This window comes from Equus asinus, chromosome 5 (assembly GCF_041296235.1).
Source record: "Equus asinus isolate D_3611 breed Donkey chromosome 5, EquAss-T2T_v2, whole genome shotgun sequence".
Lineage (NCBI taxonomy): Eukaryota > Metazoa > Chordata > Mammalia > Perissodactyla > Equidae > Equus > Equus asinus.
In genome coordinates, this window is record NC_091794.1 from 36488508 (window position 1) to 36508824 (window position 20317).

Here is a 20317-nt window from a genome sequence, read left to right on the forward strand (position 1 = left end):
AAGTTACTTAATTCTTCTCATCTGGAAGATGAAGACAATTCAGGTCACAGTATCTTATCCACAATTCAAAAATGCAAAAACTCTGAAAATGATGTATAAATATTTTTTTCACATTTATAAAGCAAACACTTTATTTATCCCACACTGTGTGACTGTCATAGGTTTTGCTACAGATATATAAATGTGGCTGATTATAAAGGCGTTGCCCCAGACTTCACTGGAGGTGTAAGGTAATGCACTATGTTACTTTCCTGAAATCATTGGGCTCCAAGAGTTAGGGATAAGGGATTATGGGCTTGTAATAACGGCTTCATAGAATTTTTGTTTGAATTAAATGAAGTAAGAGACGTAAAGCACACATGCTCAGTAAATACTGGTCTCCATCCTTGCTGGTCTCAGACAACCCACTAAGAAAAACACTTCTTTTAGGGTCAGCCCCGTGGTCAAGCGGTTAAGCTTGCACGCTCCGCTTCGGCAGCCCAACGTTTTGCTGGTTCGGAGCCTGGGCGTGGACATGGCACCACTCATTAGGCCATGCTGAGGCAGTGTCCCACATGCCACAACTAGAAGGACCCACAACTAAAATATGCAACTATGTGCTGTGGGGATTTGGGAGAAAACAGAAATAAAACCCCCCAAACACCGCCCCCCCCCCCCCTTTTAAAACACTGTTTAATCGTGGCCAACTAAAATCCGGCATGGGACATGATACTAGGGATGCACTACATTAAAGGTTGATGAGTATGCTGGGATTCTACTAATGTTGATAAGGAGAAGCAGGAATAAATTTAAGCTTAAGTAGATTCCACACAAGTCATGTTTTACTTTTCACAGTAGTTATCTGAAATGTGATGTGGGGCACACTGCTTTTGTTAGCCTTAAGATGAATACAATTTGGTAGCAGGCAAATCCAAAGTATGAACATCCTCACACACTAGATTGAATTCACTTGAAATAACCTGTTTAGAACTTCAGAATGTTGATGAGTTAGGGTTTCAGAGGCTTAATGATGTAGGGACCTATTTTTAACAATAAGAAGACAATACTCAAACGGCATCAGAACTGAGGCAGCTAGAAAACAGGAAACTTCTCAGTCTACCTCCTCCTTTCTCTGCTTGAATCAGGGACTTCATATTTGCACTGCTCCCTGCTACTGTCAAATGGCTCTCTACTTACCGAACAGCTCCGGGCTTACAATTGCTTTAGAATACCTACATCCACATCCTACCCTCGGTTTTGCACTTAATATGCAAAATTTACATAATTTAGGAATTTTGATTTAATGGTGTTAGTTTTGGTGAAAATGTCTAAGGATTAAAATACCATGGGATATCTGAAATAATTGGAGAATTGATGAAAGTCAGAAAAGGTGATAAGCCCCTAGAAAGAAGAACACCAGAAACTTCCTCTTCTGCCTCTTTTGTGTTGCTCACTATGGGACCTATTGGCATGACAAGAGGAAATGGACATGGGAGGAGACTAGAGAAGATATGATGTTGGAACTTTTTTGAAATCTTCTCTGAGACAAAGTTGGGGTCACAGAGCCTAAAGATTTAATGTAGGTAATGAAATCTCTCTTTACAGCAAGCCAGTCTGATCTTTGTCTTCTCAAAGTCAGCCTGCAACCCAAAGAGCCAAGGCTCAGGGTGGTGCTGATAACAGGGAAAGAAAGGCTTACTGGGTAACCAGCTTACTACTCTAATCTTTAAACGACAGGAGTTTAAAGAGAGTAGTACGTGATTTTATATATTCTAAAATTTCCTGACTTCTTCCTCTAAAACTAATTCTCAAGAACAACGTGGTTAAGAAGGAGACCATTCAAAGGGACCTTCCGCAAGTATTTCATGTACTTTATGTGTATATAGCGGATGACAAAAGGAGCAGGTTGTGTTGAGAATGTGAACAGAAGAAATGAACACTATAATAAAGCTTATATGCAAATAAAGCAAGGAGGAAGCTGTTCATGAGCTAATGTAATAAACATTGTTGAGAAGTATGGTGATAAATATGAGCTCCTTTGAAGCTTATAACCAAGGACTGATTTGTATCTTCCATGGAAAAGAAACAGGATTCATTGTGAATCCCTCACTTTCACATAATGAGATAGGATGCAGTGGTCTTTGGTCTAAAAGTTCTGGGTTCAAGTCCTATCTCCATAACTTTGGGCTCTGAGCCCTAGTTTTTATTACATAAAATAAGAATAATGATACTTCTTGCATCTATCCCACACAGTTTTTGCCAAGATCAAAGCAGATGTGTTAATGGATATTAAAAAATGTTATAAACCATCAAAGCGCTATACAAATATGTTTTTGAAAAAAGATTAATTCCTCTCTGGTTCTCTAAACCAAGATGTGATGAGAAATAATAAAAATAATATTTAAAAAATAGGAGCTACAATGAAATATACCATTTTACCAATTCCTTTCTTTCCTTCACTCAATTTGGGGAACTGAATAAACACTCCTCTTAATGTGGTTATTGTTAGCCAAAGAATCATTTTGAAAACAGAGATTACTAGAAATAGCTCTGCTTCTCTTAAATGACCAGTTTATATTATCGGATGGACACTGTGAACCTTGTAACTCTTTATTTCCTTCTTTGCTTAGACTCTAGGAAGCTCAAAGCCAATAATGTAGTCCGCCTCCAATGACTGTACAGAATCTTACGGCATACACTTTGTGAACAAGCTTTAGTTCTAGTGTTTTTATTTTCTCTTTGCCTCTGTTTCATATTCATCCATTGTTATCCTGTTGTATATATTTCTGAAACTTACTTTTAAAAAAATTTCCTTTTTTGGAACACACTTGGAAAACAACAAATCAAGTCTTCAACTGGGAAAGTTTGGCATTAATTATCCGAGATGGAGAAAAATGAATTCTTCAGTTAATAATGAATTTTGTTTCACGGTTGTACAATTAAAAAGCAACAGAAAGGGGAAATTACTGTCAGGTGTCTGGACATATCTGCCATATAGTAAGTAAGTAGGTCAACAATAATCCCCCAAACATGCAGATAGAATTATCCACTATGCTGATTTAAACTGAACTGAAAGTATGATGTCTGAAAACTTCAACTATGGTTGATAAAGTTCCTTATTTCAAAGCAATAAAACAAAATGACTAAAAAATTAGCTCCAGAACTCACTTAGGTGATTTGAGATCACGATGAATAATTTTATGGAGGTGCAAATAATTCATTCCGCTTGCAATTCCCGTGGACCAGTCTACTAGCAATCGAGGCGTGATCTTCCTGCCAGCTCGCAAAACCTCGTAGAGCTGTCCATGGGCACAGTATTCCATGATGATACAATAACATGGGGCCTGAGTACAAACACCCCTTTCAAGAAAACACAAACACATATATAATACACACATACATACAAACATACGTGTATACATATTTATATTTCAAGAATATTTAATAGGGGCCAGCCCGGTGGTGCAGCAGTTAAGTTCGCATGTTCCACTTTGGCAGCCCAGGGTTTGCCAGTTCGGATCCTGGGTGCGGACCTAGCACCACTTGTCAAGCCATGCTGTGGCAGGCGTCCCACATATAAAAAAAATAGTAGAGGAAGATGGGCATGCATGTTAGCTCAGGGCCAATCTTCCTCAGCAAAAAGAGGAGGATTGGTGGCAGATGTTAGCTCAGGGCTAATCTTCCTCAAAAAAAAAAAAAAGCGTGTGTATTGTGAACAGTCCTCCTGGCTAAGGAAGGCTATAGAGGCCTCAGCAAATAGTAATCTCCCTGAAGAAGGCATTAAAAGAAAAAGAATATTTAATAAATTTAATAAAGACCAGTTCTCCATCCATATTATTATTGTTTTTTTCTTCCTCCCCGAAGCCCTGACATAGTTGTATATTCTAGTTGTAAGTCCTTCTAGTTCTTTTACGTGAACTGCTGACACAGCATGGCTACTGACAGATGAGTGGTGTGGTTCCCTGCCCGGGAACTGAACCTGGGCTGCCAGAGTGGAGTGTGCCGAACTTTAACCACTAGGCCAGCAGGGCTGGCTCTACCCATATTGTTTTTAAAATACATATAGATAATCTTTCCTGATCCTTAAGTTACCATTAAGACCCCTCTGGTCTGCAGGTTTCTCTATCATGCATACAATTTCACTTCGTTTCGGTCATTCCAGATATCTACAAGCTGAGCTGTGTCCAGCGCTCTTTCTGTGGGACCATTCCACTCTGGGACGAAGAGCGCCCTTCCCTGAGACTTGTATAGGCTGGATCTTGTGTTGTTTACATCGTTAAGAATAATTTAAATATCTTCCTTTTAAAATTAAATAGAAGGTTTTATGTATAGCATACAGAAAGAGAGAATGCAAATAAATTATTGCTATTTTTACTATTAGTGGTTGAATTTTAAACTACTCAAATTTAAGATAACTAACTAGACTGAGGACCAAAAAAGAGTCTATTTCCTACAGTATATAGTCTTTGAAAACATTTCTGTTTAGAATAAAAATGTTACATAATGTATTATACATCTATGCAGCCTATATTTCCATCAATTCCTACATCTTCCATGAAGCCTTTCCTGATTATTCCAGTCTAAAAAGATCTTTCTCTTCTCTAAATTCCTATGCTACTTAGCAGCCATTAGTTTTTTACATGCAGTTCTTTTCTCTCCATACAGATTAAAAGCTCCTGGAAGGGAAAGGTCTTCAAGTTCTTTTCTTTCTACCACATGGCCTAGAAGTTCCCAGCAAGTCCTTAACAAATATTTAACTTCACCTGAACTTTCTTTACTGATAAAGCCTTCACACAAGCATGTACAGAGGCCAGAGGTAGGAGCAAGGGCACTAACGTGAAAGAACATCTATTTCTCAGGCATGTTTACATGTTTATGTAATTGTCTCATTTAATCTGCCCCAAACCGTTGTAAGACAGATATTACCTTTTCCGTTTTTACAGGTAAGGCTCAGAGAGGGAAAGTGACTTGCTCTAGATCAGACAACTAATAAAGGACAGAGCTGGGATTCAAATCCAGTCTGTCTAACTTCAAAGCCCGTGCTCTTTCCACTCACTGTGCTACACTGCCTCCCTTTTAGCTTTTTAACTTCTGTACAGACAAGCATACTGGGGATTCCTATATTAATATTGTTACCTTATAAGAGTAGGAATATCTTATTAACTCTACTTCACAGTTTTGTTCTGAGGAGGAGGAAAGGGAAGAAAAATTACCATATGCAGTTCTCTGTGTCCCATCTCTTAGTGGTATGTATGCCTTCCTTCAAAACTTTCTGGAGAAGTTATGAGAATATTCTATCTACCAGACTCCCAGCTGAAGTCCTCAGCCGGCTACGAATTTGTGCCCTATCTCTTAGGCTGCTGTAAGTGATGAAAGAATTTAGAGGCCATGACTTGTGATCATGCGAAAGTCTTAACAGCAGCAGGTAAAGAAGAAGTATAATTAGGCTTCATTTTCGCTGCCTTGATGTGCCTGTCAAATGCCACAAAGCTATTGCTATTACTCTCCTATCATTTCCTAAGCTACCCAGAATTCTCATCTTGATTTTTAATGAAAAATCTTTTTCAACTTTCTGTTACTTGACTTTTAGGAAACCTCAGCGGAGCACAAGTATACAGCAACTACAAACAAACAATTTCATTTCATTTCAGAGAAATAATGACCAAGGAAGAAATAATGTAACGTGATGAAGAAGCAAAATAAATATTTGTTTGAAACTAGTGAGCATCTTATTCAACTCCGTTTTGACTTGTCACACAAACATAGACAGAAAGGGTCTAACAGTGATATGTTATGCACTTTTCATCTTTCTTGACTGAGGAATGAGAAGCAATCATTCCATCAGCCCTGTACTATGACAAGGCTTCTTAGTAGCTATAAATAGCAGCTCTATAATCACTTCTAATTGCTACCTTTTCTTCCCCTTGGCACTCAATTCCATTAGGAACAGTTAGGTTGGGTTTTCTTAAAAAATTACTTTAAAAAAATTGGAAGAAAAAAAGAATATAGTGTTCTTTTCTTGTACTTCCCCTTCTGTACGTGGTTCTTACTAACTTCAAAAGAAGCCATAAGCACAGAAATCAGTATCCAGAGAGACACAGTAAAATCTCATCATGCCTTCATATCTTCCAGACGGTCCTGAATGATTCATTGGCCAAGCAACACATGGCACAGATGGCTGCAAACACAACACTGCACAATGCCTCAAGAGCATGGTGTAATGGGCAGGGACACAGTCTCACTATTGTTTTCCATGGAGAGGTAAAGACTATTCAAGCATCTTCAGGCTAAAGAGTTGGGCACCAGCAGGGCAATACTTGTTCAAAATGCTGAAAACTGCATATGCAGGTAGGAGGGGCAGAAGGGTGAAGTGGGGAAAAGACTGGGAGGAAAAAGGAAAGAAGCAAAAGAAAGGAAGGAAAAATAAAGCTTCTCACACCCATCCTCTTAGGACACATTTCTACCTTCTGTTACCCAGGACATCCTTCTGGAAAGCCCTTTTATCTGGGATTCACAGCCTAGTTCATTTCAGGAGGCCAAAAAGCCACGCTAATCTATATAATATTCAGTGTCTCAAACCCAGCATCCTAGTGATCTAAGCCTAAAAGTTTATTTAAATGGAAGGCTCTTCCTCTCATTTCGGATGATGTAGCATCCTGGAAGTGATGACCCTCTCAGTAAGTAAAATGAAGGAAAGAAGCGAGTCTCTGATAGTCTGTCTGCTTAAAAATAATCTTCCTATTGTCTCTTGAAATTTATCATCTTTGGAAAGATTATAATTGGTCTCCATAGCATTTTGTTTTAGTCTTACATCCTCCTGGCCCTACTAGGGCAACCAATGATTGAATCAGTACAGTGACTGAAGCTCTCTCCCTCGTCCTCTGCATGGATGTTCCTTCTACAAGGAAATGAATCCAAGCACTTGGTTTAGTATCTCAGTTGAATGCTTCTCGCCTTTTCACACCTCTTCTCTCTAATAAGGCGTCTTGTTTGGGAATCAAAACTCAACTTCAATACTCATTTAAACCCAATCTACAAAACCTGTACCCAAGGTTTCTATTCCTTACTTTGGGGATGTGATTCCAAGTAAAAATAATCATATGACATGTTTAGGTTTATAATGAGAGTTTTATTAAGAAAAGGATCTCTCTTGGAGCTGGGAGAAATTTCTCCTAATTCAGGGAAGGGAGATGTGTAAGTTATTCCACTTTTAATGTGACCTCATTGGTCGTACTATTTTCCAGGGTGGAAATATATATATAAAATATATAACAAGTTCTAGTTTCTAAACTTTCATCCCACCTAAAGGCTACCTTTCCTGCTCTTCACCTTCCCTCCTCTAAATCCACTCACCATTTATTTGTTCAAGCCTAGGGCAAAATTTGAAGGCTGGGAAAAGAGAAAACTCAAGGGAGAAGTGCAGGCAGAGGAGATTACACATATTTAGAGCTCAACACTGCCAAATTTGGTGATTTCCACAAATTTACCTTTGAGCCTCCCCCTTTTGCTAGGGATCCCTGCCAATATTATAAAAATAATGGTCTAAACCAGAAAGATATGTTCACACACTCTTGAAAACAACTACTTTGTGAAAAACAGCATGTAACTTACTATCATCAATAACTCTACTATCATTAGATTTAGAAAGCTGAGTGTTTGGCATCACTTGAAAAAGGGATCTAGCAAAACCTGAAGCACAGAGAAACACTCTGAAGGTAACTGTTATTACAAGTCAATATTTAAGAAGGCATACTAATAGAAACTAATAAAAAATACGTATCTATTAGACAGGGACTAATTATTCTCTGATCACTTCAGATGTTATCTTTGTTTATTGAAATGAATTTTAGGACGTTCAGATTATCTCGAAGTGATCTCTGACACCCTGTTAATAAATTAAGTTGAGGGGCCGGCCCATGGCTGAGTGGTTAAGTTTGCGTGCTCCACTTCGGCAACCCAGGGTTTTGCTGGTTCGGATCCTGCGCGTGGACATGGCACCGCTTGTCAGGTCATGCTGAGGCAGCGTCCCACATGCCACAACTAGATGGACTCACAACTAAAAATACACAACTATGTATCAGGGGGCTTTGGGGAGAAAAAGGAAAAATAAAATCTTAAAAAAAAAATTAGGTTGATTCAGCAGATCTTGCTGCTGGGCAGAAATCCACCTTCTCTCTGTCTGTCCCATGTACATCCCTTCCAAACAGCATGCGCTCTGGCAAAAAGAATTGCTAGATTATGAAATTGTTAAAGACATGACTGTAATTTAATAGTTCTTTGGTACTCTCCCAAAGCACCTAGCACAGTGCTAAGTCAATAGAGTGTTCTTAACAGATATTTCAAAGCAGGAACTTAAATGTATATATTAGGGGGAAAGAAAATCTCTCTATTTCTTTAAAAAAGAAAAACAATGCCTTGACCTACTTGAAAGCGATGATGTTAGGGTGCTTCAACTTCCTCAAATGCTTGATATCCGTCTCATTCTGCTCTCTCACTTTCTTGATGGCCACCTCCTCCGCTCGGAACTTGCCCAAGAAGACAGCTCCTTGGGCTCCACTACCCAGCCACTGCAGCTCTGAGATCTCCTCAAATGGCACTTCCCAAGTATCTAGGCACACAAGCGAGAAACAAGCTTCAAGAGATCTCAGAATTTGCTCAGGGACCATTCTACAAGGCCACTCCGAAGGCACCAACTTCACCATCACCCAAAATGACCTCTACCTTTTGTCTCCCACCTGGTAACTAGCCAAAAGATATAATCTTTCTATGGACCCTGATACTATAGATCAGATATGCACATGTATTAGTATCAATTTTTAACCAGTGAAAACAAGCAGATCAGAGATCTCCAACACACTCTCCTCCAAACAAAACACATCCTGACTCTCCCGCAGCCCCACCTCCTCACTGCAAGCTTGCATGTTCAGTCAGTTCACCCATTTGTCTCTACACCACTATCCCTACCCTGTCAGCTATTATAAGTGCTGCTTTATTCCTCTTTGAATTTCTAGTGCAGATGCTCAATTAATCCTTGATGAATGAATTTTCAGTGATACTCTCCTAAGGACCTAATTATCCATAATACTTACATAGTATTTACCTTTTATTGAGTACTTACTTTATGCCAGACACTAGCATAGTGCTTTACATATCTCATGTGTTTAAATTTTACAATAATCCTACAACTCTGGCCTTATTATGGTTATTTAAAGATGAGAAAACTAAGGCATAGGATAGTTAAGTAACCTACCCAAGGTCATATAGTTGGTAAAGGGCAGAACAGGGCCTAGAAATCCAGAATTGGCTGATTCCAGGGACAGTGCTTTCTCCACTATACCACACTGCCTCTCATGAAGTAACTGAAAGGGTCACTAGTTATGACATGCTTACCCATATAGATGCAGTATTTTCAAGTTTCTCTTAGAGTTTGATTTTTTTGCACCAAAAATGTAACAATGGTCATTTCTAAGTGTTGGCATTATTGTTGATTCATATTATGTTCTTTATCCTTTTCTGTATTAAAAATTTTTTTACAATAAGGCTATATTACTTTTATAATGAATACAATGCTACTTTAAGTAAAGCACTTCAAAAAATGCATCAATATGTGCTTTAATCTCATGAAACTTAAAAAGAATATAATCCACTGATCCTTCTCCTTGTCCCACTTTTCACCAGTGCATTATCACTGCACTGGCCAGAAATGAACATCAAAGAGCTCAGAGCCACATGGAGTGAGGAGAAGGATGATGACAGTGTCAAAGGTTATGAGAGATTCTCATCAGATCACCCGTCAGTAAAAGGCCACTGTTGGCGGAACACTGAACAAGGTAGTGTGGAGTTAGCTTTGAAGATATTCCGGTCTTGAAGCAAATCATCTCACTTTCTACTACGCTGATGAAGCAAGTGCAGAAAGAGCTCATCAGTATCTAGCAGGGGACCACACTTCCTTCTTTTCTAATTTTCTCTACCATAAGAGAAAAGAAATTCTGTACGTTCTTAGTAAAATGTGGTTTCTCATTACAATGGTTAAAACATGACCTTCAAAATAAGCAGAAAAAATTATAGTGAGGGTGGTTTAGAGCAGGGGCATTCGTCCCACTCTTCTGATATGAACAGTATTAAAGGTGTCTGCTCTACTGAAATTCATTAGATGCTATATAAAAATAAATCTCTCTAAATACAAATAGCTCACAAATACGGAATCACCAAAGAAACAAACGATACCAAGTGAGATTTGGGGGAAAACAGTAAGTTACAGACTGCACTGTTTTCAACATCTTTATGGCTTCTAATGGCTGACGTGTATGAAGTGGCTCAAACAGTCTCACTTTGGTCCCCACAGGCTTATTGGTGCAGCTCACAAAGCACGGGAGTATTGATGACACACTGTAAGAGAGTGTTACTCATTAGGGGTCCAGAGAAGAACTGAACACAGTGTCATTTTGACCTTCTAGGGGATGAATAAAGTCCTATTCCTGGATTCTGGGCAAGAATATAATATTTCTCTGACTAACTTTGTTAAAGTCCAAATTATGCTAATTTTTAATAAAATAACTTAAAATTAGACAATCTTTGAGTGTCTTTTTTTCTTATTTACTCAATCTTTATTTACTGTTAAATACTAGAAACATTAGAAAATATAGGAAAAAATAGAAAACCACATATTTTATCTGAAATCCCATCCCATATTCAGTTTTCATCTTCTCGCCTAGTCTTTGCTCATATGTATACAGCGATGTAACAGCTGTGTGGGATGTAGATCAGGAGAACAGATTAGCGGTTACCAGAGGAGAAGCAGACAGGGCATAAAGGGACACATATATATTGGGATGGATAAAAACTAGACTAGTGGTGGTTATCACGATGCATTCTATAAAGAAACTGGAATATAATGATGGGCATCTGAAATTGACAGTGTCATAAGCCAATATGACTTCAATAAACAAACAACAACAACAACAATAAACAGGTCTGTGATTGCACTGGGATGGGGTAGCAGAGGTCAGAGGTGAGAGAAAGGGACAGGAGGAAATTTTGGGCAGTGATGGATATGTTCATTATCTTGATTGTGGCAATGTTTCAAGGGTATATACATATGTCAAAATTTATCAAATTGTATACTTTAAATATGTATAATATATTGTAAATCAATTATACCTTAATCAAACTGTATCAAACAATAAAGTTGTCTGTGATGTATAGTTTTTTCTACTTTTTTGTGTATTATGTATTGAGTTTTTATTATAAGCTTTAATAATTGTTTACTGTACCCTCTTACCTTTTTTTGTATTTAAGTTTCCATATTTTCGTTTGCTAATTTAAATTTGACATTTTTTTCCTTCTTTATATTATTTCCTCAAGCTTAATCCTTAGGTTAAAGAGTACAATTTCCTGGCTCTTGGTATATATTCCAATCTGCTATCTAAGAGGATTTTGCTAGTTTTTGCTGATGGAAGCAATATAGGAATTTGTCCCTTTTCCTACAACTTTGCCAGCAATGAATATTGTCAATTACTTTTTGGTGCTCATTTAATTAGGTATAAAACAGTGTTTCATAAGTTTGCATTAATTTGCCGGTGATGTAGAATATTTTCTCTCCATTTGTTTTAATACTCACATGTGCTTTGTATGAATTGTTGAACTTATCCTTTGTCCATTTATCTATTAGGGTCTTGTAGTTGTCACAAACCTGAAGGAGCTTTCTTTCTATTACTTTGAATGCACGAAAGGACTATTTTATAAAAGCCTTTTTCTTTTATTATTTTTTGAACAAAATATTTTTATAGTCACCTGTCATTTCTTTTGTAATTTCTTCTACTGCCTAATCTATCTTCTAAGAGTGATCTATAGTTGATTTCTTAAAAGTTTAATCAATAATTCAAAGAGACTTATGCACCCCTATGTTCATTGCAGCACTATTCACAATAGCCAAGACGTGGAAGCAACCCAAGTGCTCATCGACTGATGACTGGATAAAGATGTCGTATGTATATACAATGGAATACTGCTCAGCCATAAAAAAGACGAAATCATCCCATTTGCAACCACATGGATGAACCTTGAGGGCATCATGTTAAGTGAAATAAGCCAGACGGAGAAAGACAAACACCATATGATTTCACTCATATGTGGAATATAAACAAACTTACAGACAAAGAGGACAAATTAGTGGTTACCGGGGACAGGGGAGTGGACAGTGGACACAAGGGGTGAAGGGGCACACTTATAAGGTGTATGATAAATAATAATGTACAACTGAAATCTCAGTATGTTATAAGCTATTATGACCACAATAAAAAAAAAATTTAACCCTTACATCTAGCTGGAGTTTATCTTGGTGTATTATGTGAGGACAGATGTAAATTAAATTTTCCATATTGTTATTTAGTGATTCCAAGACAATTTGTTAAATAACCCTTTTTTCATGTCATTTTATAATGCTTACATTGTAACTTATTACTTTTTTTATAAATATGCCTTTTAGCATTTTTATAAAATGAGAAATAAATTATTAAAATACAAATGATAAATATGTTTGGCACTCACATACCAAAGGTTGAAGATATTGTCATAAGAAAATATCCCTCTACCAACAGTAGCTCATGCCTGTGTTGTTCAGCTATGTTCAGTCAAGTCTTAATTATCCATGGAAAAATGTAAGGGATAGCCTTGGTAATTCAAGAACACAGAATGTAAAAGAAAGTAGTACTTAAACACCTTCCCATCAATCTTTTTACTAGAACTGATTACCAGAAGTAAAATTGATCGATGTGATTTAATCCTCTCTGTCCTGTCCCAACATCCAGGAGGGAGCCAAGGAACAGGAAAACATCAGAAAAAGAACATTAGCAATAAGGATGTGCAAAATTGGAGGCCTAGATCACTGACGAGCAAGATAACTAACTCCATAATAATAGAAACGGCTGTGCTCTCTCCAGAGTTAGCCCCAGACTTTTTGCTGCTTTTACATCTGTCCCACGGGTACTCTTTCCCAGCTTTTATCTTCTCTCTGACTCATCCTATGACTACTGTCTTAATTCCAATATCCACCATGATCCCTAGGACTGAGAAAAAAACACATGCCCACCCACTTTAATGCATAAGTTCTTCTTTGTTTATTCATACACGTCTATGACAATACTTGCTTTGAGACTGGGAACTATTTGGCAATAAAAGATGCCAATTACACATACTACCTTACTTGGACTTCACTACCAACATACTAAATGGGAGATGAAGACATCATTAAAATTTTTTAAAAATCTAGTGAAATTTCCTCATAAGTACCAAATGCAAGCACACATCTGTTATATGTGCTATCCTGTGGTTGACTATAATCCAGGATTAAAGATTAGCTCCCTGATCCCAGAAGTGACAAGGAAAAAAACTACACTTAGTTTCTGGCTAGCAAACCTCCTTCATGGCCCACAGCAACACCAGCCCACAGTAAGATTCTTGTCATCTGCTGACTAGTCAGGCAGCTGCTGTACCCTGTAAGCTTAAGCTGACCAGGCCTGTTTCTTATTTATTCCTGAAATAAGCCTTTCTGAAAGTCACAGAATCAAGTGGAAGACAAATTAAATACAAGTTTATAGAACAATAAAACAAATTTTTAAGCCTCCTTTCAACAGATACAGGATGTTATTTCTCTTTAACAGACACAGGATGTTATTTCTCTTTATGAGTCTCAACCTCAATGTTGCATTTAGATCCTGAGACCTTCAAATTACTACCAAAATAACTATGAGATTAGACAAGTTAAGACCCTAAAAACCAAATGCAGTTTATTGCACAAGTAGATATTAGTAGGTTTTGTGTCTAAGCAGAGAAGAGGAACTTTCAAAAAATAATAAATTAAGGGTAGTTATCTCTGGTTTGGGGATGACAAGTGATTTTTATTTTCGTCTTTGTGCTTATCATTATTTCCAGTTTAAAAAATAATAATACTGTTTAACATAGGAGTCCCCAACCTCTTTGTGACAAGGAATAACTTTTTAACTTGAAACCTTAAGATCATGGATGGGAAAAAAGGGTGGAATGTGCAAGGTATGAGAGTATGCATGAAAGAGGGAAAGATGGACAGACAAAACCCAGGGACTGACAAAGAATTTCCACATGGAGCAGGGATGAATGCTGTTGTCGACAAATCTTGAAAAGTATACCTGGAATTGATAGATTTGTCAGTAAATCCCAATACATTTGTGGGGAAGGGAGAGAGGGAAGTTGGTATTGGTTTAGGAGAAAGTATTTCAGAAATAGGAAAAGTAGAATCCGTGAAAAAAGTGGTTAATGGTGACTGATGTTGACTGGCTGTTGTGGAAAAGCTGTCAGTAGTCTTGACTAAAAGAGATGAATAATTTTTAAGGGAGGGTCATAGACTCCAACATTGTTATAAAATAAACAAAACAATCTCATTTCTGGTCCATGGTTTTCCTTTCCAGAATTTCTTGATGAGATAACTCATAACAACGGGATTATTTACATAAGCCTACAAAGATATGCATCAAAAGCCTTAAAAACAATAAACCTTTTGAACTCAACCACAGTTCTTCTAGGAATTTATCCTAAGGCGTAAACAAAGATGTGTGCGAAAATTAAATAACAGACAGATTTTCGTTGCAGTGTAGCTTATAATCACTAAAAATAGCAAGAAAAGTAAGTATCAAGCAATAGAGTATTGCTTAAATAAATATTGGCACGTTCACATAAGTTAATATTATGCAGCCATTAAAATGATGCTGAAGAAATATATTTCACGATATGGGAAATGTTCATAATATGAAGTAAAAAACTTACAAAACAGTATGATTATTTTTTTAAAGCACACACACACAAATAGACTAACGTGATATATACCAAAAACATTAGTGGTGGTTATTCTCAGGAGACTGGGAATCATGGATTACTTTAACTATTTTTTGGAACTTACCTGTATTTTCCAAATTTTCTACATGAATTACTTTTGTTATCAGGAAACAAAACTTCTTTTAAAGAACATAAGTAAAGTTATAAAGAACATTAGGGCCATGTGTTTTCTTTGCTTCAAAAGCATAGGGCTTGAATTGGACTATATGAATATACATGTTACACAATGATGGGAGCTAAAAATTTACTTTTTAAAAAGCTGTGGAATCTAGAAATAATAAAGCTTCTCAAGATTGGTTAGATATTTTGTTTTTTTTTCTCAAAATGTGAGCTTTCTGTGCCATGTCTGTAAGAAGATAATTCCTTTTTACTAACCTAAGACAGGTCTGCAATCTTCAGGCTTCTGCCTGATTTTGAATTAGTCCAGTGACCATCAGACTTTCTGATTGTACAAACTTTCAATAAAAAATTTTTAAACAGGCACTCACTATGTGATTTTTTAATAAATTATATAGCTGTACAACTTTATTAAAATACCAACTATATATGAAAACATGCATGAAAATAGAAATTGTAAATGATGAGATAAAAGGAATAGGAGCTCTAACATTTTCTTCCTCATAATGCCATCGATTGTCTTAAATGTACTCTACTTTGGACACTGCTGGACTGGACAACCACAAAAGATGGGCTTTGACTAAAAAAGACTCAGCAAATGTGAATCTGTTCCATTCACAAGGTCTATAGGAAATGGATATGGGGTATTCATCTGACCCTAGTTCTTTAATTTATCCACAGGTCAAAGGTTATCTAGTTAATGATGGTGGTGTGTTTACACAGGAAATACCTTCCAGGTCCATACTCTAGCTTACCTTGTTGCTGTAATTTGTAATCAGTGGAATATGCCTTCCCAATGATATTCCAGACAGGCCTTAAGCATCCAAATAGTCCTTCAAGAAACCCACCACTGCCGCTGCCCGACCTGCTGAACTGAATCTTGATGTCTTCAGTTCCACTCGTGCTCTCTCCATCCACAGTGTTGCTGTTCCCCTGAGACATGGCCATCTCTGACTCATCTTGTTCCCTTAGCTGAAGGACACTGTTCTCAAACTGGTCCCTGGAATCCTCGCTTACACTTGTCAACACTGTCGTGGTGATGGGGCTGTTCATGCCCTCAGTTAGCTCTGTTTGCACCACTCCCTTTTCCTGTTGGTCCTTAAGGAGCTTGGGTGAAGGGTGGCTCCCCATTGGTGCGAGTTCATCTTGTAGTCCACTGAAGGTTTTGTTTTCACTCAAGGGTAAGTGTGGGGAGGAGGAGCAGCTCAGGTGCTCCTGAGGGTCAGCCATCGTGCCATGGGTATGCCCAAGATCCTGAGATGACACTCAGAGGATTATTAGAACAGAGTTCTGATGTAAGAGAGGGCTCCAAAACCTGGGGAAAACAGGAGGAGGACATGAGATCACCCTTTCTTTAGTCAACCGCACTACCATACTTCTGTTTATAACAAAAACATTGAAACAATGAGGACTGGTTAAACAGTGGTATATATCCATATGATGGAATACTGTGCAGCAATTAAAAAGCATGTTGTAGAAGAGTGTTTACCAACATGAGAAAATGTTCATGACATATTAATATAAACAATAGGGTAGAACAATATATACAACATAAACTGTTTTTAAATTTTTTATTTAAAAGGATACAAAAACAAATACAAGAAAAAAGACTGGAAGGATACATCTGAAGAATTAACAATAGCTAATTCTAGGTGGTTAGATTTGGGAGGGGTTTATATCGCTGTGTTTTTCAAGATATTCCAAGCATTCTGTATTAATGTGTTGCTATAGACTGAATGTTTGTGTCTCCCCAAAATTGTATGTTGAAACCCAATCCCTATTGTGATGATATCTGGAGGTGGGGCGTTTGGGAGGTAATTAGGTCATGATGGTGGAGCCTTCATGAATGGGACTAGTGTTCTTATAAAAGAGACCCCAGAAAGCTCCCTTTTCTCTTCTGCCATGTGAGGACACAGTGAGAAGGTGGCTATTACGAAAAGGAAGTAGGCCCTCACCAGATACTGAATCTGCCAGTGCCTTGATCTTGGATGTCCTAGCCTTCAGAACTATGAGAAGTAAATGTTTGTTGTTTGAGCCATCTAGTCTATGGTATTTTTGTTATAGCAGACTAAACAAACTAAGATATATGTATTACGTTTATAATCAGAAATAAAAAATTGTTTCCCTTCCCAAAGAGAAATTAAGTGTTCTGATAAATATATTTTTATTAGAAACTACATCCTGTGTTATTAGAAATCACTGCTCATCCTTCTCTTTGCTTTAATGTCTTATCCACTGGTACATTGCTTTACTTTCTAAGGCATTATTAAGTCATGTAGATAAATGTCTTGTTTATGTGACAAGACAAATTCCTAACATATAAAATTTGTTTTTACTGTACTGCACCAAATCTGGGGCAACATAACTAAGCTCCAGCTCTTTAAACTTGTTCTTTGCTTCTGATCTGTCCATTAGCACCAATTTCTCAGAACTACCTAATCTCTGAAAATAAAGACATGGAATTGTTCTAGATTGGCCAGATGATGCAAAGTCAACCTTAAATTTATTCAACATATGACTCTTATCAGAAATTTACTTTTTTTGCAAATCCCAAAAAACAGTTCTTCCTTCCTTCTCACTGTATCAAGCATCTAGAATGTGTTAGAGGCCTGGGCATGAGGATGATCTCACTTTGCAAAGGGACAAAAGACAGACCAATAAAGATTGACAGTATAGTGCTTACAATAATCAACCAAGGGCTCTGAGAGCACAGAAGAGGGAGGATTAGTTTCAGGGACAGCTGCCCAAAGGTGGTAACTATTGATCACTTTGAAGGAAGTGTAGAAATTCATCAGTCAGGCGGGAAAGGGGTGAGTGAAAGAAGAGGGAGAGGGTACTACAGGTGTGGGGAAACTATGAATGAGGGCATGGAGAGATTAAAGACTATGGAACAGACGAGAAATCTAAATGACTGGAATGTAGATTATTTGTGTGTGTATAGAAGGTAAGGATGGAGATGAAGTCAGAGGCTAGATTGTAAGCAGCTTTGTAAGCTAGGCTAAGAGATCTGGATTTTATCTTGGAGTTGATAAGGAGTCAAAGTATCCTATATTGGGGGATAGGGATAAAAATAAACCATCCTTATTTTACTAATTTCTCATCCTTCATTACTGAGACTCAAATTTTAAGCTTTCTTAAAATTTTCATACCCTACGACTAATTTGTGAGTGAACCAATGAAAATACTCCATCCTTTGAACTCTTATTCATTCACTTAAACCCTAATTGAGCTCCTATTACATGCTATACAATGTATTAGGCATTAATGAATGGTACATAGGTTCCTACACTTTAGGAACTTACAATCTGGAGGGAAAGACCAATAGATAATAACAGCCATATGGCTAGACATGGTAAACAGACATGTACAAGGTGCTGTGGGAGCTCAGAAAAATAAACATCAAATATGTCTACAGATGTCATAGACAAAATTTTGTTTGAATTGGAGGGTGAACCAGTGATCACTAAGAAAGTGAGACTAGGTATTCCAGGTAGTATGGGGGAGCAGCAGGAGATAGTTCTTATTAAAGGTGGGCAAAGGTCAGAATATGGTGGATCTGTATGACAAGCTAAAGCTTTTGGATTTTATTCTCAAGAGAACAGAGAGCCATTAAGGAATTTTAAGTGGAAGAGAGATTTGGTCAGATTTGTAATTTAAAATCACACCTACAGAAGTAGAAGTTGGATTGAAGGTGAAGATATTAATGAGGAGCAGGAGTTCAATAAGAAATGATGAGGGGCTGAATCAAGGCAGTAGCAATGGCAATGAAGAGGTAAGAGGTAGACTTGGTAAGATCTAGTGATTGGTTAGACATGGGGGTGGGTGAGGAAAAGGGAGAGGAAAGGAAGACTTTCAGAAAACTTACTTGGGATAATGCATAGATGGGCAATGCCATTAACTGAGATAGGAAATATCAGAAGAAAAGAAGGTTTGGAAAGAAGGTAATTAGCTCACTTATGGACATAGGGAGTTTAAGGTCTACTGTGTGTGTCATGCACTGAACCAGGCTTTTATTTATGTTATCTGATTTAAAAAAGACAATTTGAAGAGAGGGATTTGAAGAGAGGTAAAGATGGAGGCTCCTTTAGCTCAGGGGCAGAAGTATCAAAATAACACGAGTGAATCCAAGTAAAATTAATAATGTATTTATTAAATATGTGCTAGGAGCTCTGCCATGCACTAAGCTAGGTTCTGTGGATGCAGAATATTACTACTGTTACCATTACTACTTCTAAACAAATAAGACCAAGTGCTGTACAATTTCCAGAGCCTTGTTTACATAATCAGCGATGTGCTGGGAAATCAGCTCTCCAGAAAAAAACCCAATGGTCCGACTTGTAGTGTTTGCCTATTTACCTGATACAACTATTCCTACCATGGCAGATCTGAAGCTAATAAGAGTTTAACAACCTACTTGCCAAGTTACTGAATATTTCACAATCGGTTCTTACAAATCGGTGTATAAGTCAGCTCCAGCACTAATAATCCTTGTAAGAGTTTCATTCTCATTTTACAGAGAAGGAACTTTTCTAAGGTTATATTTTGAGTAAATGGTAGAGTAGGAATTAAAATCTAACTCAAAATTCAGATCCCCAAATTCCCTTGCCTTTTTTTCAACATGATGGCACCTCTTATGATAACCCCTCACTTTCTTAGAGTGCTTCACAGGTTAAAAAATGCTGTTGCCTATGATCTTGATCCAAACATTTGATCCCTTGTATAAGGAAGCCAGAGTACGGAATCACTATCCCAGTTTTTCACAGAAGGACACTAAGACCTAGAGAATGCATAGAGCCAGGATTGAATACCAGGTTATTTTTCTTTATCCTAAAACCCTCTCCTGTACCATGTACCATGCAGTCTCTGTAAGACACAGTTCCTTCCTTTCAAAGCTTACAAACTAGTTAAGGAGTTAATAATTACATTGGAGGAATTACCTTCTGCCTGCCCCCTCTCCCCGCTGTGTCATATTCTGTTATACATTGCTGGGAGAAGGGAAACAATGACGGGCAGGATCAGTCAACTGAGCTGAACGAAAGAGGTAGGACTTGAGATGAACCTTTGAAAGGAAGATGTGTTTGAGACTGACAGAGGAAAGGAAGTCAGGGAAGAACAAGAGCTTTAGCAGAGGCAGGGAAGAAGAAAAGACCAGGGCATGTGGGAGAAGGTTGGGAACCCAGAAATAATGAAATAGCTGCTAATGTTTGGTATTTCCTGCCAAAAAAGGTAACTCCTGCCTTCACATAGAGACCTCTGAAAGCTCATGAAATAATGCAGTGTCTTCCCTTTAAACAAATCAGAAATGACTTTAACTGGATAAGGGTGGGTTAACAGGGACTTAAGTTCTCAGGCA

General features: G+C 37.6%; 1 protein-coding gene across 6 annotated transcripts in view; it reads right to left on the reverse strand.

Moving 5' to 3' along the window:
- MAP3K13 (mitogen-activated protein kinase kinase kinase 13) overlaps window positions 1-20317 on the reverse strand; it is a 164245-nt gene that overhangs the window by 24601 nt on the left and 119327 nt on the right. For all 6 annotated transcript variants that reach the window (XM_044771232.2, XM_044771234.2, XM_044771235.2 and 3 more), the window contains 3 exons: window positions 15720-16279; window positions 8404-8587; window positions 3148-3339 (listed from right to left, as the gene is read on the reverse strand). In XM_044771232.2, the coding sequence (XP_044627167.2) occupies window positions 3148-3339; window positions 8404-8587; window positions 15720-16194 (851 nt within the window). In that variant the 5' untranslated portion in view covers window positions 16195-16279. The remainder of the gene's footprint in view (window positions 1-3147; window positions 3340-8403; window positions 8588-15719; window positions 16280-20317) is intronic.